The sequence below is a fragment of the Spermophilus citellus genome (genome assembly GCF_964194105.1).
Source record: "Spermophilus citellus genome assembly, chromosome: 14".
NCBI lineage: Eukaryota > Metazoa > Chordata > Mammalia > Rodentia > Sciuridae > Spermophilus > Spermophilus citellus.
The window spans coordinates 43568051-43595467 of NC_138194.1; the positions used below are offsets into that span (position 1 = coordinate 43568051).

The following is a 27417-nucleotide window of genomic DNA, read 5'->3' on the forward strand; positions in this document are numbered from 1 at the left end:
TCATTGACTAGCATCCTATCCACTTAATGACACATTTAGACTTTGGGAAAATGGCAAAAGTGACATGCAAAGATATTAGAGTATGCACATTATTTTCAATCCCTGTGATTCTTAAAATTTAAATCATCCCCATATTGCTTTCTGTTGGTAAAGAATGAGCAAGACATCATTATGCTTTAAAAACATGATAAACCACCTTATAATTTTTAAGTCAGCCACACGCCTAGAAAACCAACCAGTCTCCCCACACCAGGATACCTGAGGGACTCAGGAACCCTTGAGGCCTCCTTAGTGCTTTGGAAATAATATAATTCCTTAACAGCCAGAGGCGGGGTTACTATCCCCAATATCAGAGTGGCTCCATTTCTTCTTTTTATGTCTTGTTTCTAAAGACACAAGAGCAGTTGGGATGGGCATTTTTGGGTGCACACAAATTTTTAAGCCATCATGGACAAGAAAGTAGGAATGGTTACCGCAGAGGTAAAGATCATTTTGGAGTTAGAGGTTTAGAGATTTCTTTCTTTTATAAATCCAAAGCCCTATTCACAGCCATCCTAACATTCTTTGATTTTTGTATTTTTTTCTCATTAGGAAAAAAGGAAGGAAGGAGGCAAGCAGGGAGAAAAAATGTGAAAGACTGTACAAGAATAGACACCTCCATGATCTCTGTGCTTCCTATGCCTTGACCCAACTCCCCACCTGATTCTTAACACCGTGTTTGACACAGATAATCCATCTGTGGAAAGCAAGACCCTTTCTAGATTTTGCCCAAACTACCCCTCCACCTCCCTCTAGGCTGGTTTCCTAAGCCCTTGATTCTCCTGCATATCTTTTCCAAGTAGAAGGTGTACTTTATCCCAGATTCTAGGTATCATAAAGACCCTGGAAAATGTATCTTCATTGCTTCTTCAAAGCATTGGTTTCCTGCTCTCCTGCAGAAACACTCTTTCTCTGAGGTTCCTGAGAGCTCTTTCCCACTTGCATGAATGATCCACCTCCTAGACCTTTAGTATTTGGCTCCATCTCCAGATGAGCCCCAACATTACCCTGGGTTGTACATTCAACATTTTTTCTCAGTCTTTCTAGGTCTTCTGTCCAGCCTCCTACTTCAGTAATTAAGTTCATATATCATCCAGACCCTTTTTTTCTCCATTCCATGGTCTCAAGCCATAAGCACATTGGCCAATTCATTCATCTGCTTAGCAGACATTTACTGAGCGTTTTCTATGATCAGGTTGGAAAAGACCCATACAGAATCTTTATTCTCATAAGGCTATAGCTTAGCAGCAAGGCAGATACTAAAACATAATTTGAAAAGTAGTAAGAAGGATAAGGAAGGGAAGTTTGGAGAACTAACTACAGACTGTAGACTTTTAGAGGAATCAGACAGGAGTTCTCTTGGCACATTGCCCCTCTTCCACTTCAAATTCTTCTGCATTACCTTCCACTTCACCTTCCACAGTGGAGGAGTTTTCCTTTCCTAAGCTGACCCACCTCTGTTTTGGGTTGAAGCTATTGCTGTCCCATCCGGGACTTTCCTTCATTGATTACCTATAAATTCTGTGTCTGTAGCATAAAGCCTCCCTGACCTTCATAATGTCATCCCTTTCTTTACCAAAACTGACTTTTCTTCCCCTCCTTTCACCACCATGTGCTTGAAAGATCTCTTTTCTTCCTCACCTTGTTCTCCCAGTCACCCACCCACTCAGCAACCTTGATGACCACCTGCTACACACTAGGAACTCGGTTGGGCATGCAGAAATGGGATGTGTAAAATGGGATGTGTGATCGAGTTGGGGAAAGGAAAAGTAAAGCCCCCCCCCCTCCACAAAAACTTCCATAGGCTACATCCACTGGTGCTTTTAATTTGTTTTGACTTTGTCCTAATTTGAGTCTTGTAGAGAAGTTACAAGAATAATATGAAAACTTCCCAGATAGCCTTCATCCAAATTCTCTACCATTATATTATATAAGCTTTATACTCAATACACTGTGTTTATGTGAATATATACACATGTAAATCTCACATTTGGGGGGAGTTTCCCAGAAATGAATAAATAAATAAATATATAAATGTGTGTGTGTGTGTATGTGTGTGTGTGTTAGTGTGTTGGTGTGTGTGTGTGGCCTAAAACTCCTTTAATATTTTAAATAATAATCCAGAAATCCAGATTAATTTTAATTTCCTGGGACTAGAATAACCTCCAGCAAAGGGAATGTCTCCAGATCATCTATCAAAGTAAATAATACAGTCACATTACCATTAGTGAACTTCAAATTGCATTTCCTGCAGAGCCTTGGGAGCATATGAACAACCAATGTCTCCCTACCTATGTCAGCACATATGAGAGTTACCCAAATGATTTCCCTGTCCTCATAAATATTTCAGTTTTTATTTCTTTAAACAAGGAATCCCTTTACCATAGCACATTATCAAAATCGGGAGAAACAGTGATGCAATACTATTACCTGCATATAACTTCAAAAATCAATTATCTCTTTGTAGCATATGTTTAACTTGTACTTAAAAATTGTTACTTTTGAAAAATACAAATGTCACACACTGCATTGTAAAAAAGAGATATTTAGGGGAAAAAAACCCAAAATCATAAAGAATGAAATTCAAATTTTATTCTTCCACTCAGAGAGTGTCACCGTTAATTTTTGTACCCATACACAGAGGCACACATCTATACACATAAATGCCTTTCTTTTGAAACTTAACTGATAAGTCTATACATGTTATTCTCATGTAACCTGCTTTTTACTTTAGAGTTAACCTTTTCTCATGTCATTTAAAAAAGCTGCATATGAATCTGTCATGTAGACAGTGCTTCCTTGACATTCTTCCCTTCCTTCACTTCTATTCAATGCTTTCTCTTCTTCCCCAATCACTCCTGTTTCCATTTGAACCTCTACCCAACTCTTTCATATATGAGTGTGTATGTGTGTTTTCCCTGGGTTCTTTCTGAGCCCTATTATTGCCTGCTAACTTTAATCTCCAGTATAGTTTCAAAATTCCCTTTTCAAATCTTTCCTGGGCTCCAATCCCACTTGACATCTTCAGGTAGATGACATCTCATATTCAACATGCCCAAAACTGAGGTCACCATTTTTCTTTGTCAATTTTTCTCCTATTTCCTAGCTCCTTTCTCTCAGCCACACTCACCTCCCATGTCTGTTCATCACTAATGACTATGAATCTCACTTCATAAATATACTGAATCCCTCCTTCCCATACTTAGGGACAACACTTATGTTGTCTTCAATATTTCTTGCCCAAGTTAATACAAAAAATCCTCTAATTGGCCTCTCCAGTTAAGCATCCCCAAACCATCCTGCCCAACAATCATGGCTCTGGATTATGAATATAAGCATGAAATCTCTTCCTGTGATGCTTCTCATTGCACTTAGGATGAAACAAACTCTGTGGAGGGCATACAAGCCTCTTCAGACTCTGGCCTCCCTCTGTAGCACATCCTTGCTGTTCATATACAAACTAAGAATGCTGAACCATTAGTTTTCCCAAGCTGCACGCACTATGTACTGTGGTCCCTGCCCATAGAGGGGCCCATCTGTCCAACATCCCCATCTCTAGTTCTACATGTGCTTTCTTCCTACTCATTTTTTTTAAAAGAGAGAGTGAGAGAGGAGAGAGTGAGAGAAATAATTTTTAATATTTATTTTTTAGTTCTCGGCGGACACAACATCTTTGTTGGTATGTGGTGCTGAGGATCGAACCCGGGCCGCACGCGTGCCAGGCGAGCGTGCTACCGCTTGAGCCACATCCCCAGCCCTACTCATTTTTTTTAATAGAGTGAAGCCACCTATTCTGGACACCTTCCCTGACCAGCCCGTCCCAGCCTGGTCTCCACTGGGTCTCTTCCTGTTCTTAGGGCTTCCCAGTCTTCCCTCTGACATTACCAAACAGCTCTATGAAGGTTTGGTCATTTGTTCACTCCATCATGCCCTGAACTAAGACCATTTCCATACATCTATGCATTCATAATAGGTCTGAGCACACTGTCTGGCTTAAGTCAAAATCCAAAAAATGTTTTCCAAAAGAACAAATGGATATAATATTATGCTTTCTTATTTCTTTATTGTTTCTTACCTGGTATCATTAGTATTGATGAAGTGTACATTTGCATTTAATTTTATCTCTCTATATAATCCCCTTTAGTTGTGATGTATATTAAATATGTAACCCTGAGAGCTAGATTAAATCAGTCACAAATTCATGAAAGTACAGCATTTCTGACTGAGAGGTCTTATAAATATAGCAGATATTATGAGAAGGGTTGAAAATTTTAAAAATATCTTTGATATAAAGAACTTTTAAATGAAATAGTGTAAGCTGGATAACTTGGCAAATAGTATCTCACAGTTATTTCATCACTACACTACCTTCTTGTCAGTAATCTTGTCATTAAATATATAAAACTTGGCCATTTCCTTTAGCAGAGACAGATTCTATTAATGGGAAAGAGATAAAATATGACTTAAGAATTTAATACTGTTTCACAGAGTCTATTTAACTTAGCTATATTATTTACATGATAATTATTTAAAAGGATGATGGGCAAGTCTATTCAAGAAGTAAAGGTCAGATTCTGCCAGCCCAAATTCACATGATGGGAGAAAGGATACAAACAAGATCTAAATGGAGAAACAGTTCATCACACTGAATAAAAATATCCAAATTTGGTTATATGTGATTCTGAGCAAAGCTATAATTTATATGTATATTTATATGTATGTACACATGCATCTATATAAATACATTAGAATAATATTGAATATTAGTGTGAAAATCTAATATATGTTCCTTACCTGAACCTGAGAAATTGTCTAAAGACCCGTCTGCTGTTGTTGAAGCTATTTCGCTGCTGCTCATTGGCTCTGTTTTAACTACAAAAATAAACATACATCATATATCCAATTAATAGTTGTTTGTAAAGGCGTGGTACAACATTCAAATAATGGCAAGAAATTCACCTTTTCCTATTGGAATATAAATCAGGTTAATATTCTTGATAGAATCTCTTCTAAAAAAAAAATCATATCTTTTCCCCTAAGAAAACAATCTACAGGGCTGATATTGTAGTTCAGTGGAACAGTGCTTGCCTAGCATGCATGAGGTACTAGGTTTGCTCCTCAGAATTTCATAAAAATAAGTAAATAAAATAAAGGTATCGTGTCCATCTACAATTAAAAATTTAAAAAAGAAAGCAACCTATTATTACAAGTTACCTTTTAAAAGCAACACTTTACAAGTAAACTCATTATTCTCTTATATATTTACTAAATAATATTAATAAATAATACCTTTCAAATATGATAGGGAATATTTCCTGGCATTTATAGAAAGATCTTTATTATTTGGCCAGTCAAAAAGATAAAACAAAATGAACTGAAGCAGGGGGAAATAATTTGCTGTCTAAACACCAGCAAGATTTCAAGACACTTCAGGGAAGGTATGTACATACATACCACACAGGTGCACACACATGCTTTATCACATTATGTAGCAGGAATCAAAGACAGTAATCCATTAAATTGAGAACTATCACCAAGTCAGATAAAACTGCCAATTCATCAAAATTTTATATATACTTAGTCCCAGAAACAACACACTATGAAGAACAAATGAAGTTTTCCACCTCAAAATAGAATGAAGGATAGGAGACAGTTTATGGATTAATTATATACAAATGATCTTTGATAAAGTTCCTTTTGGTAAAGCAGGAAATTTATGCTATAGAGTCTCCAAAGTAATCCTCTCCCCTGATAGATTAACTGAATTATTGTACTCCACCAAATGAGCCAGACCATCTCAGAACATCTACCTTTTTCCTCCCTAGTTTTCAAAGGAGGAGCTACGATTGTTTGTTTTTCCTGGAAACTTCTGATCAAAGGCCATCTTTGGAACTTGCCTACCCTACTTTGTGGAAGTTACTCGTTCCCCATTAACAGGTTTTTCAGAAAGGGGACAGTAATTTTTAAAGGCAACCTAAAAATTCCTGTTATGCTTCCTGAATTGAAAACTTCAACAAGAAAATAATCAGGGAGGCTTTTCTCACAAAGTGAACATATTCTAAAAGCTGAGAAGATGACAGAGAAATGTAGCTCTTCCTTCTTCCAACATGGCCGAGCTCTAAGAAATACCAAGTAGTAGACAGATTCATTCCACTCCTAGTATTTTACAAAAGCATAATGAGTAGTTTTCAAATAAGCATTATAAATAGATGTATCAGATAGTCACTTTCAAAAAAATTAATTATTTAGATGGGTTCTAAACAAGGTTGGGGGAAAAAAAAACAGCGAGACTAATGAAATCACTGGGCCTGATTGTTTTCATGTAGACCACACAACAGTGAAACTGAAGTTGTAACTGAAGTTTTTGCTTTTCTGCCAGTTGTTTTGGGTTAGAAGTCTTAATTGATGTTAACAAATTCTGACATAAGCCTGTATTTCCCTTATTTCTCCATGCCACCAGCAACCTAATGATCTTGCTCTTCAGAACCACTATACTGCCAGGGCTTTAGGAACGCCAGTATTCCACGACTAGTGCAGTTTCAAAGAGACCTCCCCAATTGTCCACATCACACCTTATCCCACTTAAAAAGGAACACATGTAATGCTTTGTACACATAAAAACAATAGTTCTATATTACTCTGTGGTGGACAGATAACCACTGGGATTCTGAACTCAGAATCAAACCCCACAAGCTTAGCAAAAGATTAGAATAAGGTGTGATGGAAACAGGTCATGTATAGTGCCTACTCTGTGTCAGTCTTTATAGACATTAATTCTTCAAGACAACTCTATACGTAGATCTCAGAATTCATTCATAAACTCCCTGGTCAGGTATTGTTTTCTTGTTTTGCATGCAAAAATTGAAACCAGAGAGGGTAGGAAATTGCCCAAAGCCACAGAAGAAGAGACAAAAATAAATATTAATTTTCAATGTGATTTTACTCCAAGGACCACAAACAAAGCTTGGATGATGATAATAAATGGCACTTCCCATTGTTAGAGCCACTCTACGAGAGCAAGGCAGCTGAGTCACAGTGTCACACACTGTGGTAGAATGGAAAATGAAACCCCAGCACTCCCTGCCTGCCCTCCAAGATTCTCAGAGCTTGCAGTGTAGTAAACTTGCTGGAAAATCTGAAGTTTCATGCCCAAGTGTCGGGAAAAGAGAAAAAGGGAATTCTTGTACCGTGTAGAGTGTTATTCCAAATTACTTTCTAAGTCTGCAAAATCTACGGTCTATGATTCTATTGATTAGACTACACAATTGCTTTGTAAAAGCTTGCCTATAACATCAATCCCTGTACCCCTAAAACCTACACCAGCTCTTCTCCATGTGATTAGTTTAATCAAATGTAACTGTCACTCCCAAGAGGCACATTGTTATACTTGAAATCCATTAAAACTAGGCAAAAAGAATAGAAAGGAAGGGAAGATGATAGGTTTTCTTTTAGGATCCAAGTTCATTGCTTTTTGCCTTTGTTCAAATATACCCATCTATACACTGAGGAATAAAGACTCCCAATGAATCCAATTTTTAAAAAGGTTCACTGTTGAAGGGAAGAGGATGTACTTAAAGTAACTACCAGGATATTCATGATTGTATCAGGTCCTGTAATTGAATACTTTGATCGCCAGGGACCAAATGCTAAAAAGACTACTGATTTATTGGGATGTAAAATAGTGTCCAAGGGAAAGTCAGAAAGAACAGAGACTATGCTGGCTTTGTTGTTGCCAACTATATACCTATTTAGAATAGAATTATAAGGACAAAAATAATCTAGCAAACAAAAGGTTACCCATTTCATCCCCACTAGTATGAGCACATTTACCAGTAGGCTACAGATGACATAATGGACCACCTCTCCAAGACTTTGAACTTAAAAACATCACATCATGAAGTTTTTTAAGTTTTAGATATTTAAGGTAGTGTAACAGCTGGGAACAGCTATCCCATCTAAGCTACCTGTTTGAAAAGCAAAATCTGTGAGTGATCTATGCTCCTCTAAATATCCAGTATTACCTCCCTGACACTTTTTTGTCATTTACTATCAGACTATTAGAAAAGAGACAATTTTTTTGTTCTTGTTTGCCCACATTCAAATATGTCTGTTTTTTTCTCAAGTTTCCAATCTTCCATCTGATCTATTTAAGGACCTACTCATACTCATCCTTTACAAACTTCAGAAATTCCTCCTCTTTGTCCCTTTAATATCCATGGTCCCCCAGACTCCTTTAACTGGCCCCATACTCCAGGCTTGAGTTATGCAGGGAAACTCTCCAGAGTATCACCCATCCAGAGTTCCAACTTTCAATCAATGCCTTCAAGCTTTGGTGTTAAGAGTCAGAGAATGCAATTAAATGCTCTAAGACTTATTAAAACACATTTGATTCTTTGAGTTTAATTACCTTGTGTGCAAAATTAAAAGCCTTTTATCTTCATTACAAGAATGCAATAAGGATTCCTAAAAATCTATGTAAAGTACCTGGAATCAAGTAGGAGCTGAACCTATATTCATTATCACCATTAACACAAAGAGTCCTAGTAGTGTTGTTCTTCTTTTGGGCTGGATGCCCTTTTCTTTTCTGCTGGAGAGTAATACTAGGTAGTAATATTGAATAAAGAGTTGAAAGTACCAGCTTTGGAATTATCAATTGAATTTCAGTCTAGCTTTGCCACCAATGGTGTAAATATGGAATAAATTACTAATCTTATGTGCTCCTCAGCTTCCTCACCTGTTTGTGGGGATTGTATACGGATTACAATATATTCATTAGAGAATTAAATAAAGATAAATGAAAATATAAGGAAACCAGTAGAATAGAGGAAAGGAATTAAGAGGGAGTTAGAAAAGGAGGAAAAGGGAAGAACTTGGAAATAGAATTGACCCATATGCTCTGTTCATGTACAAATATACCACAAAGAATCCCACTTTTATCTATAATTATAATGCACTAATTTAAAAAATAGAAGAGAATATTAAAATAGAAAAAGTGGGTTATGGAGTGGGAAGAGGAGAGGTAGGGAATGATATTAATCAAATTAGATTATTTGCATATATGGATGTCACAATGAATTCCACTGTCATAATTATAAATATACCAATAAAAACCATAAAAGATAAATTATTATAAATCATTTAGTACTACACTAGGTCCAGAGTCCATGCTTTTTATAGTCAGTCCCTCTACTATTATTATATCATCTCTTTAATTATTTAATTTTGAGAAATCAAAGCATTTTGTTCTTTTTTCTTTGTTTTCCTATTTTTTCTTTCTTTTCCTATTTTTTTTAAACAGTACTGGGAATTGCACCTGGGTCTTGCACATGCCAGGCAAGCACCTTATTATGGAGCTATATCCCTACCCCAGAAAGCAATTTTTAAGATACAGCTAATTGGGTCAAAATCTCATAAGCATCACATTAAAGTTAAGCTTATTCTTTGAAAAGTGAATGAGAAGAATCTAAAGTGAAGTGACTTTTCTAAGATCAATCATAAGGCAATGCCTCAGGATAGCTAAAATCAAATCAAGGTAACCTGGGGATAATTCAAGAAAGCAGGACTAAATTGTGATTACATTAAGAAAACTGGTACCTTCATCAGTAAAGCCAGTGTATGCTCTTTCTGAAGGAAGATGAGGATAATATACAAAAGAGTTGGGATCAAGAATTCCGGGGAAAGATGTAACCATCTCTTTCTATCACACTTTAGGGTAAGCTGGCCTCTGAAAATGAGGAACCTGTCTTCCTTCACCATAAATTTAAGTGAAGAATTATCCATCATAGCGTGATGACATAACAATCAAGACCATCCAATTAAGCCATTCCACCATGATCCCATGTCCATCCAGCAACTTCTGGTTGTACTTTGAATATTACAGTCATGTAAATAAATCTCCAAGGAGATGACAGGCCAATCAGAGGAGACAATGTCCATTAGATTAGATATATTTCTCACAATAAATTAAGAGAGCAGTTAAAGCAAGTTGATCCCCAAGGGGTAGCCCTGTCTGCTGCACTGAGAGCCAGCTGTGGTTTGAGCAAGTTGTCTAGATACACACAGGAAAGGCACTGGCCAACATGACTAGCAGATCCTCCCCAGCCTGTATCCAAGCTCTTCTCGTGACTTTTCTTCAATGTCTTTGCTTGACACAAACTCAGCTTTCCTCTCAATTTTGCTTCCTACTATAATGCCAATGGCTTCAAAACCTCAGTTCACCATCCCGCTACTCCTCCTGCATCTCTGAGACTTACCTTCATCCAATTTTGGTTATTAAATGGCTCAGCTGTATCACTGCCTACAACTTTAGTACCTCCAAGACATTCCACCTTTCACTTCCTGCATTGGCTTACTCTCACCAGACAGGCTCTTATCGTTCACTAGAATATTCCATCTTTCCAAAGCCCTCTCCATTCTCCACTCTGGCATCACTAGTCTCACTTGCTCAGACTGGAATCCAGAGCCAGTGATGTCTAGCCCCACCAGAGAATGCCATTTTCTCAACCATCAAATTAGATTATTTGGAAACTCTAATCCCAGGATGGGGAATCTTTCACTGTTTGCCCTTCAGCTGCTGTTCTGGATGGATAAGCAAGGTAGAATGGGTCATGATGAGCATGCTGACAGAGTGCACATAAATCCCATCTTTCTTCACCCCCTTGAATCATTCTGTTGCTTGACATTCCCTCTTTTCCATCTCTTGTCAACTGTTGGGAATGGTCTCCATGGAGTCTCTCCCACTTCCCTCAGGCTCCTGAACCATACTCCACTCTCTTAGCATATGTTCTCACCAAATATTTTGTAAAGAATGCTGAAACTGAATTAAATCTGTCATGTTCCCACAACATTTCCCAGTTTTTCTCAGTAATTTCAGTGGAAGTGTCCTTTCCTTTAGCAGGGCTTAATGTCTACACTTTTCTTTTTCTTGCTCTCTCTTCCATATCTTCTTTACAATGCTATTCCATTATCTGGGTTCTTGGTATTCTCAATAACTCCATATGAATAGGTTGCTTCCCATTTTTCTAAAGACAGGTCTCTCCTATTATTACTTATTTATGGTGCCATGGATCAAATCCAGGGCCTCCAGCAGAGCAGACAAGTGCTCTATCACAGAGCTACCTCCAACACTTCCCTACTTTGGGGTTCTCTCTTATCCATGACACTTATTTTTCATAGCCAAATTTCCTGAAAATTTACTTTCTAATCCTTAGCATGTGCCCTCTCTCTTTACTCCTTTGTATCATGCCTTTTACAGCTATTATTTTAATAATTGCCCAATACAAACATTCCTAAGTCTTGATTTTTCTTCATTATTCTGAAGAATGGGCTCTACTCCTTGCGTATTATCTCACTGATTGATACAGCAATAGCTCCCTCTTTCTCCAAATAGATTTCTTTATCTCCAGAGTTTCTTCTTTTGCTTATTCCACGGTTCTATAATTTCACCTCCTCTATACCTGTCTGAATTTTCTTTCACAATAATTTCTTTCTTACTGTAGTTTTTTTTTATTTAAATGACATGTAGACATTGTCATGTAGACAACTTCTAAGTCTTTACCTGTGTGCACATCCCCCCACTCCCCACACATGCAGGGACCGTCCAATCATTACATCCCAATTATACAATATCAAATAACTACCACAACATAAAATATCCCTCCATAGTATTCATCTCTCTTTTGCTTAATGTTCTCAGTCACATAGACGGAAAGTCTCCCTTCCATCCTGATTTCTCCTGCTTCTTCTTTCCTCAATTTGGATCTTAAGTATTCTCTGAAGGTGTGGTGCTACTGGAAAGTCTTGGAACCTTTAAGAGGAGGGGCTTAGTGGACAGTCTTCGGGTCCTGGGGTTCTGCCCTTAAAGGGACCTTGCCCCTTCTTCTTCTTCTTCTGTTCCTACAGTGAGGTGAATAATTTGGCTCTGCCACACACTCCTTGCCATACTGTGCTGCTTTTGTCACAGACTCAAAAGCAACAGGACCAACCAAAACTATGGACTGTGACCTCCAAACCTATGAGCTAAAATAGACCTCTTTTCTTTTTATGTTGATTATCCTAGGAATTTGTTATAGTGATGGTAAAGTGACAAACACATCAAGTCTATAAATTCTACCTCTCTAATCTTTCACAACTGTTGTTGTGATTTCAGGGCCACTATCCCAATTACCATCTACCTCTTCTCTTAAAAAAAAAAAAAAAAAGTTCGCAGGTTGGCCTTCCAGCTTCCAATTTTCCCTACTTCAGGCAGATTTTTATCTTTTTACAGCTTAGGTTTGCCTGGCACCCCTGCTCTGATGTCTTTGGCAGGCTCTCCATTTTCTCCTGAATTAAGTTTCTATTCCCTAATTATGTATTAAAGCCCCTCTTTGTTAACTTCCCATTCCCCTCACATAGTTTATATTTGCCTAAAAGCTAGTAATCTACAAGAATATGAAAGTATTTAAAAATACACTGTTCTATCTAATTGTCCTAACTTTTCTATGATACGATAATCCCCATTCCACAAATAAAGCTCCACACATCCCCCTACACAGACATTTAAGCCAAACTGGCCAAATAACATGTTTAAAGCTTCCTCCTTGCTTCCATTTTGCTAGTGCTTTACCCCATGATATTAGTCTATCTAGTTTCATCATGACTAAGTCAGATACTTGAAATTTCAACCAAAATTCCAAGTGTTCCAAGAAGTCTTCCTTGACCTATTTCTCAGGTATGACTTTTTCCCCTTAAACTTCTAAGTTTGTGTTTGTGTCTCCTTTTTATCTGATTCTACCTCATTTTGTCTTTCATAGTCTTACTCATTTTAATGCATAATAAATCTTTTTCATGGTAGGAGTTTCACCATTTTACATTATTATATCTCTCTAGAACTTAGCACAATGCCTGCCTTGCAATTGGAATACAGTGTTTATTGTAGAAATGGTTAAAGGTAAAAAAAAAAAAAGTGTAAAAAACTGATTACAACAAATTTCATTCCATTAGACGATTACAGGGGCAACTAAAAATACTCCTGAAACATGAGATTTGTTCCTCCCAAATTATCATTCGGTGGGTGAACTTATGTGCAAGTTCTTGCAAAGTGTCTCATTGACAGAACACATGTAACATACTTTAAAAAAAAAAACAAAGTGCTTTTTAGAGAAGACACATTAGCATAAAATAATATCAATCAATATTCATTTGTATGTTTAGAGAAGACCCTGCCTCAATCAGTAAAAAGAGAAATAAACTATCACAGATTTAATAATAATTCATGGAGCATGACTAACCAAAGGCAAATATTGAATATTACTGCAAATATGCCTCAAAAGAGCCCTTCATAAAGCAACTCTGCACATGATTATGCTGTTGAGATCACTAAAGAAAAACACAACCATCCAATGTCATGGTTTACATCCAATGACAATATAACTCACAGATTTAAAGACTCTCTTTCTTAAACCATAAGGCAGAAATGAAAATGTATGCTTTTAAAATCTTTGTCAAATGATCCAAAAGGGACAATAGCACTAAAGGCATATGGAAAGAGAAAGAATAAAACTGTTCCATAAAACAGGAGAGTGGAAAATCACATTTCTAAATGTCTACATTTTTTTATGATGCCATGCTTTAAAAACACATGATTGAATTAATTACTATCAGTAGCCATTGAACTATTTCCTCATTGAAAAATATATAAATCCATGAACAAGATGTTTTATTTTTAGTTAATTCCCATTTAGAAAATTAGGTGTGGGCTGGGGATATGGCTCAAGCGGTAGCGCGCTCACCTGGCATGCGTGGGGTCCGGGTTTGATCCTCAGCACCACATAAAAAGATGTTGTGTCCGCCGAAAACTAAAAAATAAATATTAAAAAAACTCTCTCTCTCTCTCTCTCTCTCTCTCTCTCTCTCTCTCTCCTCCCTCTCTCCCTTAAAAAAAAGAAAGAAAATGAGGTGTCTCTTTATGTTTGGACTGGTTCTAGGGCCTGTCATCCCTCTAAATGTTAAAAAAAAAAAAAAAAAAAAGGATGACTTTAAGTATTAGAAGAGGGTAGAAAAAAAAAACAAGCTCTTCCAAAGGGCATAACTGTATGACCTTCTGAAAATCAAATTAACACATTTTGACTAAACTTGAACTTAAGGGTATACAAGACCAACACTGAATGTTAGTCAATTCCAAAATCTGGTATTCACAGGAAGTGTAGTAGTGACATTTAACAGTGACTTATGTGGAGAGCTAGACTAGCTGACATTGTCTGTAGAAGTGATAATTAATGGTAAAGATGGAGTGCACCTTTGATGTGTCTTTTGCAACTCTACTTTCCTGTTTTTAGTGACTCTCATCCTTGTCTCACTAGCTGCCTAAACTATCACATAAACTCTGTACAGATTGCACAAGCCACCATCCTGTAGCCCATCTCTCTCCCAATCAAATCTATCCTTGAAATTGATGCCAGATTAATCTTAACCCCTTTTATCATATCAGTCCCTTCCTCAAAAACATTCACTAGCTTCTCTATTCCACCACAAAGTCCAAATTCCTTAGCCTAGTGTTCAGGGTCCTCCACTGTTTGGCTGGAGCTGATCCTCCCAACCTTATCTACTATCAATTCCTTCTCCAGCTAAACTGGTCTCCTCACAGTCTCCCAAACTATCCTACCTTTGTTCCTATTGTTCCCTCATTTGGAATGCATTCCATCCCTTTTTGACCTATTCAAATTCTACCCATTCCCCAACACTGAGCTCAAATTCCGTCTCCTTCTTGAAGCCTGGCCAGACCCTAGCAAGCTGAAGAGCTCTTTCTTCTGAACTGAGAGGACTTTTGTTTGCATCAGTGGCTTCTAACCTGCTTGGGAGTGAAGCCCTCTTTCTAAAACCAAAATATTGCAGAACTCAAATGATTGCCTATGTTTACCCTGTTGATGAAGAAGGTGCAGAATGACAAAAACCTACTGTGAAGCTATAGATGAAAATTTGTATTTTAATAATCATTAACATGTGTGGTTTGTCAATTTTCTCATTCAGTGGATCAAGCTTTTTACATAAGAGAACTGGCTGACCTTTGGTACTAGTTCCCGTCTCCCAGGAACTCTGAGCCACAGAATGAAAAATTCTAGCCTTCATAATTTACCTGGATTATTGCCTTTTAGTTTTCAAAAGTATTGCCAAGTATTCAAAAGTCTTATATCTCCCAACAGGACCATGAGTTCCTTAAAGCAGTAGTGTTTATCTTCTAGAATCTAGCATTACTCTTCATACACAATCAAAACTAAATAAATGTTTGCTTCCCATTTCCTTAAATATTGTATTATAAAGTTTATCATACATAAAAATAATTATGTAGTGAATAACCATAAACTTACCATCTGGATTCAACAATTAATATTTTACTATATATTTGCTATGTCTATCCTTCAAAAAAATCTCATTTCTCGTATATTTCAAAATCAGAGAGAGAAACATTTCCCCTAAACATTTCAGCATCCATGTCATTAACTAGAGCTTATATTTACTTATGGCTCTTTTTATTTTAGGTAAAATGTATATATATTGAAATGAACCAATCTTAAATATGCCATTCAATGACTTTTAAAAGATACATGCATTTAGAAACCAACATAGGATCTAAATCTTTTTAGCTTATTAGGATAATGGAAGCATGGCACAACAATATGAAAAGATTGCCTCTGTTTTAAGAATTTAAGCAATATAATGCTCTCATTTTCCTACATAGGCAATGTTCATATAGCTTTCTGAATGGAAGAGTAACCATTTTAAAAGTAGTTTATATTTATTGAGCTCTTCCTATATGCCAGGCATAGTGCTAAGCACTTTATAAACAAACACTTCAGAACTTTACAGCTGGTTTGCTGCTTATGGCAACTATATGAGACATTTATTACAATTGTATCATTTCAAAGATGAGGAAACTGTAGACTCAAGAAGTAAAACAACTAGCCCAGGGTCACAACACTAGTTTTCAAACTTTTAAGTTAATTTATCTTTAATAAGTCCACCAAAGAGTTCAGCATTTTCCAATTAGGGTTCTATCATCCTTAATCATTGCTCTGATATAGACCTAGGAAATGAGTAAGCAACAGGGCAATAGGATTATCTGAGAATACCAGGGCACTGAATAAAAGTATATCAGTGTATGTTGCAAATTAACAGATGGTAAACTAGACGAGTGTATGAAGATTGGAAGCAGATGAGTTGGCTTGGACTCAGAATCTCAATCACATCAATATGGAAAAATGACTTATTTACCTAAAATGTAATCAATCTACCAAATGATTAGTACCCTTTTCCCATCCTTCACCCACTCACAGGAGCATCCAGACACAAACCCTCCCCACACTGAGTATTAATCAAGTGAGCACTTAAGGACTGCAAGTACTGCCAGCCCGGGCAGAGGCTGAGTCACTATGTGTGGGGCTCAAAGGAGGAGAAAATACCCTTCACTACTGCACAGTCAGTCCCAAAGGATACGTTTCTTTTAAAAAATATAACATTTAATATTACTTAATAATAACTGCTATTTCTTTTAACATGCAGTCAATGACAGTAACCATCCTTTGTGTGTTAGACAGACTCATGTCATGACACCCCGTAAGAAAGGGGCAATCCTCATTTTACACTGAAAGAAGCAGACGCTCAGTAATACTAAGAGCAGCCAATGGATAGCAAGCACTTCCTAGGAATTCGACTCTGTTCTCAACTTACTTAACCAACCTAGTGACACGGCAGGTAGGTAGCCCTACCATCTTCATTTCACAGACTAAGATGCAGAGGTATCACACTAGGTAGCCAGTGAGTGGTAGAGCTCAGAGATGCCTCCAACAGAGGCATCCTGGCCTCAGGACTCCCTCTGACCCCCTGCTCTGATGCTTCTCAAAATTTGCCTTAGCTATATCCTGCACTAATAGCAAAACTGAGTTGTTGTTGTTGTTGTTGTTGTTGTTGTTGTTGTTGTACTAGGGATTGAACTCGGGGGCACTTGACCACTGATCCACATCCCCAACCCTATTTTGTATTTTCTCTAGAGACAGGGTCTCACTGAGTTGCTCAGTGCCTTGCTTTTACTGAGGCTGGCTTTGAGTTCACAATCCTCCTGCCTCAGCCTCCCCATGGCTGGAGCCATGGAATTACAACTGTGCACCACTGCACCTGGCCCAAACTGAGACTTTTTTTTTAACCCCAATCAGTCTGACTGGAAAATTCATGCTTTCACCATCATGCGATACTGATGTCCTATTTTTAAACATTTTGACTCCTTTCCCAGTTTACTTTCCTTAAGGCAAGGATGTCATTGAGCTGAAAGAATAATATGTAAATAAACACATGGTTTCAGGTCAAATGTCCTCATTATTTCTCACCTAGCATCCTTTCTCACTGCCCACCACCTCCTGAACACGGTTTCAAAATACTACTTAAGGGTACTTCTTAAAACATAAACCCAATCACATCACTCACCTATGTGTAAGCCGTCAGGTCTCTTATTCAAATGAATTCAAATTCTTGAACATGATACCTAAGGCCTTCAGCATGTGCCCTGGCTGACTGTCTTGGCCCTATTTCTGTGCACTGTGCATGTCTCCCACAACATACACGCACACACTCTTCCAATTAGGAAAGTCTTTGCCAAAACTGTAAAAACCACATTCTCACTCTTACTACAGCCTGGATGTAACATCACTCTTTCAATTTCCCCTCACCTTTGAAATATTTCATCTCCAATTTTCATTCCTTTAACTTCTTACAAAAGTACTACACCTAATTAGATGAGCGGCCTTATCTATCATTCAGTTACATACTACATTGAAGTTGCTGCATCATTGCTAAAATACTTAATTCCAACAAAGTTTTCATTTATGAAACAAATTAGTGTGGGTCAAATGCAAGCCAGTTACCGTGATCAAATTCAAAATCAGTAACAATGTTGACTGTGGATGCTGTCTGGATGGACAGCCTATCATAGCTACTCTGAACTGGTCTGTGAAATGGTGAATTTCAATAATTTAAAAACCAAGCTCTAGAAATCTTCTTGAGCCTATTAATGCATTGTAAGTAGAGTGATAAGATGCTTTCTGTTATAATCACCTTCATTATTTGCTTAGTACCAGAGGGCATTCATTTAATAAACATTCAGTGCTGAACCTTTTGCTGGATGCTGGGGATACAATACTGAACAAGGCTCTCCTGCCTCTAAGAAGCCTGGAGATTTTAACAGGCAGAACAGGCATGTAAGTAATGTTGTACATTTTTCATCTTGGTCTTAATCTTAGATAACATAAAAATTTCTTTAGACAGATAAAGTATTTCAGCAAGATGTCTAGAAATGTAAAAAGCACAAACAATGTGGATTCTGAAATTAGCCTGATGTGCCTTTGAATCTCTTCTCCAATACAGCTAACATGCCATGTACACAGGCTAGACAGTTAACCTCTTTAAAATCAAGGGCATTAAAAGTCACCTTAAAGATTATATTAAAGTTAAAATAAAATGATGTGCTCAAATAAATAGTAAAAACTCAGTTCATAATTTGCTACACAGATTCTTTCCATTTAAAATTCCCCATATTAGTAATAAATGTAATGGTAAAATAGGTAAGCATCTTAGATATTGTTTCACTTTTCAGAAAGAAACACTGTTTCTAATTTGTTCTATGGGAAGCACATAAACATACCTCCTTGGAATGTGTTTGGTGGGATTCATCTGTATTTTGGAATGTAATGAGATATTGGATGCATAAAATCAAACTGAAAAATATGCAAAACTAGCAAATTACCATGAACATAACCAAAGTAAGTTTTCATTTCTAAATAATTTGGGATACTAAAACTTGACAACATAAATCCTTGATTAGCCTCTCAGAACTTACATTCTTTCTTAGTAAAGGTAACAAGCATTCAAAGAACAGCTGAAGGACAGATTTTTTTTTCCTAATTCAAAGTAAAAATTTAAAAACTGGTAAATTTGTAATATATAAATTTCTTCTATGATCTTGTATGCTTAGTGTTCAAGAGAGAAGAATGAATTACCCTTAGCCCTTAACTCCAAGTAAGCAAGGTGAGAATTCACACACACAACACACACAAGTACCACCACCACCATCACTTTATCTATACACTGCTTACCCCAAGGCACTCTTGGAAGAAGTCAGAAATTATTTAAAGCAAGAAATCTATGAACAAAGAGATATGAATTAGTCTAAAAGTTCATGTCTCCTTGGAGGGAACTAGAACTTTCTCCCAGAAAATAGGATGATCTTGGGAAAATGTGTTTCTGTTCATACTGAAGTTCTGGCCCATTCGGGGCAGAGATGCCATAGACCTATGATTCTCTGACCTATTAGCAACTGAAAATAACTGAGGGCTTTCTGTATCTAGTTACTAGTTTATCAAAAAGCCCAGATGTCTAGAACACATGAACCTAGCTGCAGTCAATAAGCACTTGAATTCCCAAGTTTAGTGAGCTACAGATGATAGGCTATAGAGTGTATCTGTCACTCTGCTCACTTTATTCACATGCTACCCCTTTATTCCTCTGACCTCACCTCCTCTATAGCCAAACACAGCTCCTTGCTGTTCCTAGAACATACCAAGCATATTCCCAACTCTCGGCTCTGGCAACTGCTGTTCCTATAGAGTCCCTACCAAATGCCAACATAGTGTCCTTTGGTCAATCGGGTTCTCAAAGTCAAGAGAAATGTGACCAAATTGGGACCAAATTTACCATCAACTTCAAAATATTTCCTGAGGTAGAAAACATTTAGTTTTAGCAGTAGCAACTGCAACTGCTTTTTGAATTTCACAGTAATACTGCTGCAATCCAAATGTGCATATAATAATGACTATTATAATGAAAAGCAGAGATGACTTCCCATCTCTGTTTGATCTCCAAGAGGCTTAACACAGACAGAAGGCTAATGGAATTATAATTAAGTCTGAAGCTTTGAAAACTAGTTAGAGACAATCCCCCCCCCCCCCCGAAGTTAACCTATTGATGCAATATGCCATGCACGCGTGACCACAGGAAGAAAACTCACACACCCGCACACACCAGAACTTGAAGACCAGAGTGTAACTACCCTGTGGAGTCACCCTTATAAGGAATCCCTCTGTCATCAAAGCCTCTGATGTTGTTCTGGTACAATTCTGCTGTTTGCTAGGAAATGGTTTTCTCCATTTTGAAGGGATCAGTGTGGAAGAGAAAGCCAGGGAGGTATTAGAAAAGGCATTTGCAGCGGATGAGAATCACATATCGTCTTCATAGAACAAGTGATCTAAATGTACAGGTTCCTGACTGAGACAGAACTAATTTATATACTAACTCAGAGAATTTATTATGGACCATCTTCCTTTAAACTTGCCATTTAACTTTCTAAGGCTTGGTTTAGAGAACAGGTATCACTATGACTATGGTTTATATATGATATAGTAATTAATAAATAGAGCGCTTAGAGTAAGTTTCAAACATGCTACAATTTTTATATGACAGGCTGTCAGCAAACCCAATGTAAGTTCAGTTATTATCCCCATTTTAAAGATGAGGAAACTGAGTCACACAGAAACTCATTTGCCCGAGTTCACTTGGCTAGTAAATCATGGAGCCAGGATTCAACTCCACACTCTCAACCATTCTGTTGGCAATCTCAAGGCATTTTCTGAAGATTAATTAAAAAAACAAAACAGAGAATGGTCAACATAATGACTAACAACAAGTTATTCATTAATATCAGCCATTTTTATTATTAGCAACATGAATGTGAAATTTATTCCCATATATATGATATAGTAAATATTAAATCCTAACAAATTATTTTGTTCATTCTTTCATGGCTTTTGCTTAAGAATAATTTATAAGAGGCCAATTTTGTGGCTATAAACAAATTCTAAAAATGCCACTTACAAACTCCTTTATTCATGATGCCCCTCCCTTAGTCTTCCAGAAACTAAATTTTGTGCAGAATGTAAACAATAATAAAATTAGATTACTATGTTTCTATTGACTTCAGAATATTTGACCACAGATAGATAAACATAGCCTATAAAATGCAGCCTCAAACCATAATTTTATATACATCCACTCCAGTTTAGATTTTTCCTGTAAGAAAAGATTTCTTAAAGATACTCTCACTGCATAGAATTATATCTTACTAAATCAAAACTACAAGGAGAAAAAAACAAATTCAGATAATTTGCTAGTGTTCTCAGCTTTGCAGAAATGATATGATAATTTAAAATATTCTGATAATATAAATGTGTTATTGAATTAAATTATCATTTGAAAATATGCAAAATACCATTGAATGAATTTTAAATAATTTTAAATAATTTAGTCACCTAATTCAAGATTATAATCTGTTATCACCTTGGAAATCTGATATATCAATTCAAAATTACTATTTGAATTGCCATCAGAATTCCTGAAATTCTATTTACAGTGAAAATTCCGATTGCATCTGGTTTTGTGTCACTTAAGACAAAATTATCAAGACTGGTTTAAGCTTCTTGCTTTTTAATCTGAATTTACAATAGAGAAAACTCCCAGTTTGGGAACTCTTAGCTTTACTCACACCTCTTTTTTATCCTTCTCCATTCTCTACCCCCAAAACAACCCAAAATAAACACTCTGAGTAGCAATACAGGAACTGACCAATCCCAGGCTCCCATGGATTTAAGACAACCAGAGAAAACAAAGATGGAAAGAATCCCCGCTTTGCAAACAAGGCCCTAATTAGGTAGGCAAATAAAAATCCTTTTACTGCTAGGCTCTGAGTCCTTCTAAAGGAAAGGTTTCCAACTACTTCTCACATTTAACCCAAATATCAACACAAAGCCTTCCCCAATAAAGGCTGGAAGATACTCCTCCCTCACATTCCACACTTTGATATTTATCAAAAGAAGCATCACCGCTGAAAGCCTATTTTCTTAAAAATTATGCTTTAACGATCTAATAAGAAATGTCTATTAAGATAAAGTGCCCAAAACACCAGAGAAAAGAGTTAAAAGAAAGATCACAATTAACTGTTTTCACAACCATTCATTAGTGTCTTCTGGGTTGTTTTGTTTAATAGTATTGAAAATGTTCATTAGTTCATTTGGAAAAACCTATCACTCCTAATGGTGCTTTTTTCTCAATGCAGGTCAAGCAATCATTTATGTTACTCTTTTACTATTTTTATCTAGCTACTTGTACTTTATGTTTCAAAGATGTATAAGCTGGGTAACACCAACAGTTAACTGCAACAATCATGATTCAGAGAGGTTGAAATATCAAAATGAGAAGAGCTGAAAGTTTTAAAACATTCAAACTATTATAACTGAAGAAAATTTACTCTAGGAAATTAAAAAGCTCAGTATATGAGGCTTTAACTCAGTGCCTTTCCATCTTTATCCCTTAGATGAACCTTGAAAGTAGGCACTAGCCTGTGAGGACAGAACCTACAAACACTGAGTCTTATGATAATTTGGCAGCAGACGTTAAGAAGAAACTCAATATTCTCTGCCTCTCCATTCCGTTCCCTTCTTGTTTGTTCTTTAGATGAAGTTATGGTTTTTTGATTCAGGAGATTTTCTTGTTTTCTTTGCCTCATTATAGGGACAAGTGGTGGCAGGAAGTGAAAAAAATGACTGAGAAAAGACAACCCTACACAGACACAGGCAACCCCAGCAACTGTGTAAGTAAATGGAGTTTTGTTGACCTAATTAATTTCAATTGAGCTGAGACTATTTTAAATTGGGCTGCAGAAAATTCACTTAAATCCAAATCAGTGTGTGTGTGTGTGTGTGTGTGTGTGTGTGTGTGTGTGTGTAACTTAGGGGAGGTGATATTTTCAAGACTTAAATTTTAATGAATTTCTTTTTCATTTTTTTTTTCATTCCTCTAAGGCATTGGTAAACACTGCTGTTTTCTAACTAAATAAGATCTTAAGGAATAGGAAAATCTATAATGATCATATATCCCAGGGAAGCTTGCCAGATGTTAATGAATTAACTAATTTTAAGCTTCACTCCTCTAGCGGTGGCTGAAAGGAATGAAACAAGTACATAATGGAACATATAAGTAGCACAATAAATGACTTCACATCTTCACAGCAACCTAGAACTTTATGATATTGTTCAGATCTAAATAGCTTTGTAGCATGGACCATGAAGAAAGTTTGGGGTCCATACTTTCACAGTGCCTGGTGAAATAAAGCTAAACATTTCAGAGGATTGCCAAAAATTCCTTTTGTGCTTTGAATAATTCATACTGATACTTCTAACTTCACTTTCCAACCCTTGCAAATTATGCCTATGAATAATGCCTGAAAACAGGAGATGAAATACCATGTATTTTTTTTTAATCATGTCTAAAAAATGCATTTAGAAGACATAGAATATTTTTTAAAGAAAACAAATAATTTCTGATTATTTCCCAGACCAAATGGTTCAGAGATACTACAAGTACCTAAAATATTGTATTCTTTCAACCTTATTTTGGTTATGCAAAAATCTCACAAAACACAGCATCCCTGAATATGAATGTGATATCAAGCTCTGAAATATAAATATTCAGAAATATATTAGCACTAGTCACACCACACCTCATTCACACAAAGCCATCCCCAAACACGAACTCTGCTTCAATACAGGGTGTTTCTTATTTGTAGATGACTTGCCAATAACATGTTGAGAAAATTAATACTTCTTACTTCCATTTCACTGTTTCATATACAAATAATTAGCTATCAGTGTTTAATGATTACTCTTTGGCATATTCTGTTCGGCAAAATGGTTCAACTGCTAAGTCTTCCTTAGATTTAAGTTACTTTAAGTTGTTGTCTTATCTACCCTTTACAGTGATGGAGTGACTGTTAAAGGCTTGCACCCTTGGCCCTTCTGTGGCTACCCAGCATGCTGGCCCTGGAGTGGGTGTCAGAGCAGGGACCTGCAGTGGGCTGTGTGACTATATCCACAGCCAGTCTGTAGTCCTGCAGGCCTGCTTCCACCTGCAGCCAAATCCCAGAAGGTGTGGAAAGAGGGCTGCTTACTCGCACTCGCTCCATGAAATCTACTTGTTATACACTAGAATTACTTTCCTATAAGTAATTTTTTCTCTTTGACTACTGAAATAGAAAGAAGTTTCAGATAAAAAGACACTTTATTCAGAGATTTTTTTTTTTTTTACTAGATCAGCAAAGTTTCTACTTTTGACAACAACCAGTTTCTATAAGCACTGGAAATAAATATACATACTCTTCAAGAAAAACACAGAACAGTTATATATGAAAACAATTACTGTTGATACACAAATCAAGACATTTTATGTCAGAAATAACTGATTCTATAGTTTATCTTTTACAAATGTCATAGCTTTATAGATCTCAAAAAGTTTCACTAATAAATATTAGCAATAATTTTATAGCATTTACTTTTGTTTATTTTCAAAACTATATGAAAAAAAAGATCATCATAGTAGTTTGGAATTGATGGTTAAGGGTTTGTCTGTGGATGGAATTGTAACATGGATAATTCATTGGACTTCTAGTGAAACTTATTTTCTAAGTTCATCAACATTCTGAGGCTTAGTTAAAAATAAATAATGCAAAAAATATCTGTGAAGAAGTAATTTTTAATAAGCTAAAATAGAAATAAATATGGTGTAATATGTAACACATCCTTCTATGTGCTGAAATTACAAAAACATGCATAGCACCTAAATGTACAGAACAGGTATTGATACATACATATAACCTTGTATATTCAGATTCAGGAATATATGAATTAAAAAGGTGTTTCTCTTCAAATAAAACTTACTCCTGTGTTATAAATAATTTTAAAAGCACTGCTTATACTACTTAAACTTTTAAAAAGTAAATAAATTTTATGTAATTTTCCAAATAACCCTGCATATTTGGTAAACAAATTAAGTATTTCTTTTTTACTTATTTATATTTTAATTGCCAAAGCCACAAGAACACTAGGCATGCCAATTATTTTATTGACCTTTAGAAACAATCCAGTCCAATTTTACAGTTAAGTAAATTTGATTGTATTTAATAACAAAATGGAAAGTAAAATAAAGGAAATGATTCCAATTTTTCATTGCTCATAGAGTAAAACAAAGAAAATTGATAGTGTGCTGTAGACATGATCGACAAGGAGATAAAAATACACTCCCAGGTTCAAAATGTCATGCATACACATATGTATAAGATGTGTGTGCATATATATGCATCTATGTAAAATAAAAACAGTCTATAATATAACAGTAACTAGTAACATCCAGCAGCTAATTAATGAGGAATACTGATTCATAAGTCAAATTACCTAAAGGGAAAATAGAACAGCAGTACAACAGATTTGACAACTGAAATCACAACCACCTAATAATGAAGCGTATACTGAGGAAGAAACAAGGTGCAAAGCAAACAGTGAGAAGGCAGACACTCACCTTCGGTGCCATTGGGAGTCATGGAATTACTATTTATATGAGAGTTATCGAGTTTGGGGCCACTGGGGGATTCACTACTACCACTCAGACGGCTATGCGGGCTGGTTAGATCCTGCATTTCCATAGACCTAAAGACAAGAAGCCTTCCATTTGACAGATGTACCAAATTCATAACACTGCTATTTAATGCGCTAACGACTTGACACCTTCTTTGAAACACACTCACACAAAAGTCCCATTGTATCTCTTTTCTTAGACTCAAAATAGTTCATTCTGCATTTTTACTTCAGTCATATTCACTACCTGCACTATTAAAGCATGCCACTTACTCTACCTATCCAGCCCAACATTCACAAAGAGTTCTTAAAAATTCCTCTTCGGTACTTTACATAATGTATCAAGTCATAAGGTCTAATGCTACACAGTGACATCTATTTTCATTTTTAAAAAATGTAGTCATGGTTTTCTTTTTATATTTAAGAAAAAATCCCCAAAGGCATTTTTTTCCCCTAAAACAGAAAGGAAACTATGTAAACAAGTGTAATAGAAAAAAAAATCACTTTTCTATTCAATCTGTTTCATCTAATAAATTAGCACTAGGTACTTCCTTATAATTTACCACCCAATTGTAATTTAATGGGTCTCCAAACCAAATAAAACACTTGAAACCTATAGTCTAGTGACAGGGAATGAGATAGTCCTGATGCATGTGTTTACTCTGGCAAACTACTTAATTGTTCCTCTGTTTCCCTTGAAACAAATGCAGCATTAAAACATTATGATGTCGGCTCACTTGTTTGCTTTGTGGATTACATACAGCGTGCCCAATTGAAAAAGGATAAGGCCAACATACAGTGAGTCCCTATGAGCATTAGCACTCGGAATACCTCAGCTGTCATTGAGGGAAATAAGGACAATTCTACTTCAATGCTACAATTCTGCCTATAATGCTGCACTTTTTACTATATGAAAACAAGCCAGTCCCTTCTGAAAGGTCTCAGACTCAGCATGAACTTATTCTGAAGAGGTCCAAAAGTCAATTTCAGAGCTAGATTTATAATTAATACTTTCATTAATGAAGAGAAGAGAGGACTTACTTACAGTCACTCAAAACACATTCATATACTGTTTGCTGACAGCTACGTTTTAAATGTCTGAGGCTCACATTCCCTTCATTTTAAACTTTATGTGCTTTTCTAAAAAATAAATAAGTAAGGGGGGAGGTTTAATGTTCTATATATGAAGCTCTTCATCCCCAACAGATCAATAAAAGGTATAGTCATTTTAATTGAGAGGCTGCACTTAAAGTGACTGTCGATATCAGTTTTTCAAACATCTTTAACTTGAGCCATTTTACTTCTGAAATAGATCTTTACTTCCTCAGGTCAAGAAATCAAACTGGAAATGGTTTCAAGTGCAGTTTTTCTCTCCCAATTCCCACTTCACGTTCAGTTTTCCTAACACCAGAAAATATCCCATAATCATTTTTAAACCAAGGCTCCTATTCCTGTCCCACACACTTAGGCATTTTTTTTTTTTTTAACAAGCACACACACATAAATTGTTAAGTAATTGCCAACTGAGGCTGTTGCTATTAATAGAAATAATTAAGAAATACTAGACAAAAATAGGTCTGGGTCACAGAAAGGTAATCTACAAAAATGTCAAATATCAACAATATCCTTACCTGCAACTTGAGGAAACAGCAACATCTGAACTGGTTTGAGATGTTTGCACCTGTGGTCAGGGGTAAAAAATTAGAAGCTGTTGTTACTGAGCTTCAGTGTCAGCTCTTAATTATACAGAGCACATGGCAGAGACCGACAATGCTCTCTTTTAACCAAAAGAGAAAAAAGAGGATACTGCTGCAGTGAAAGGCATATTGTCTTTAAGTTGAGGTCTCAACTGTTGTTTCCTCCTGCAGGTCTATCCTCCTCCTCCCCTTGTCAGGGGGGG

At 36.3% G+C, this 27417-nt stretch overlaps 1 protein-coding gene across 15 annotated transcripts in view; it reads right to left on the reverse strand.

The window, feature by feature from the left end:
- EYA1 (EYA transcriptional coactivator and phosphatase 1) overlaps positions 1–27417 on the reverse strand; it is a 312348-nt gene that overhangs the window by 116143 nt on the left and 168788 nt on the right. For 7 of the 15 annotated variants that reach the window (XM_081266699.1, XM_081266702.1, XM_081266700.1 and 4 more), the window contains 3 exons: positions 27149–27198; positions 25462–25589; positions 4834–4911 (listed from right to left, as the gene is read on the reverse strand). The exons of 2 other annotated variants lie outside the window; for them this stretch is intronic. In XM_081266699.1, coding sequence (XP_081122825.1) covers positions 4834–4911; positions 25462–25589; positions 27149–27198 — 256 coding nt within the window. Of the gene's footprint in view, positions 1–4833; positions 4912–25461; positions 25590–27148; positions 27199–27417 lie in introns of those variants that run through there. 6 more of the 15 variants (XM_081266706.1, XM_081266693.1, XM_081266705.1 and 3 more) reach the window with 4 other exon arrangements.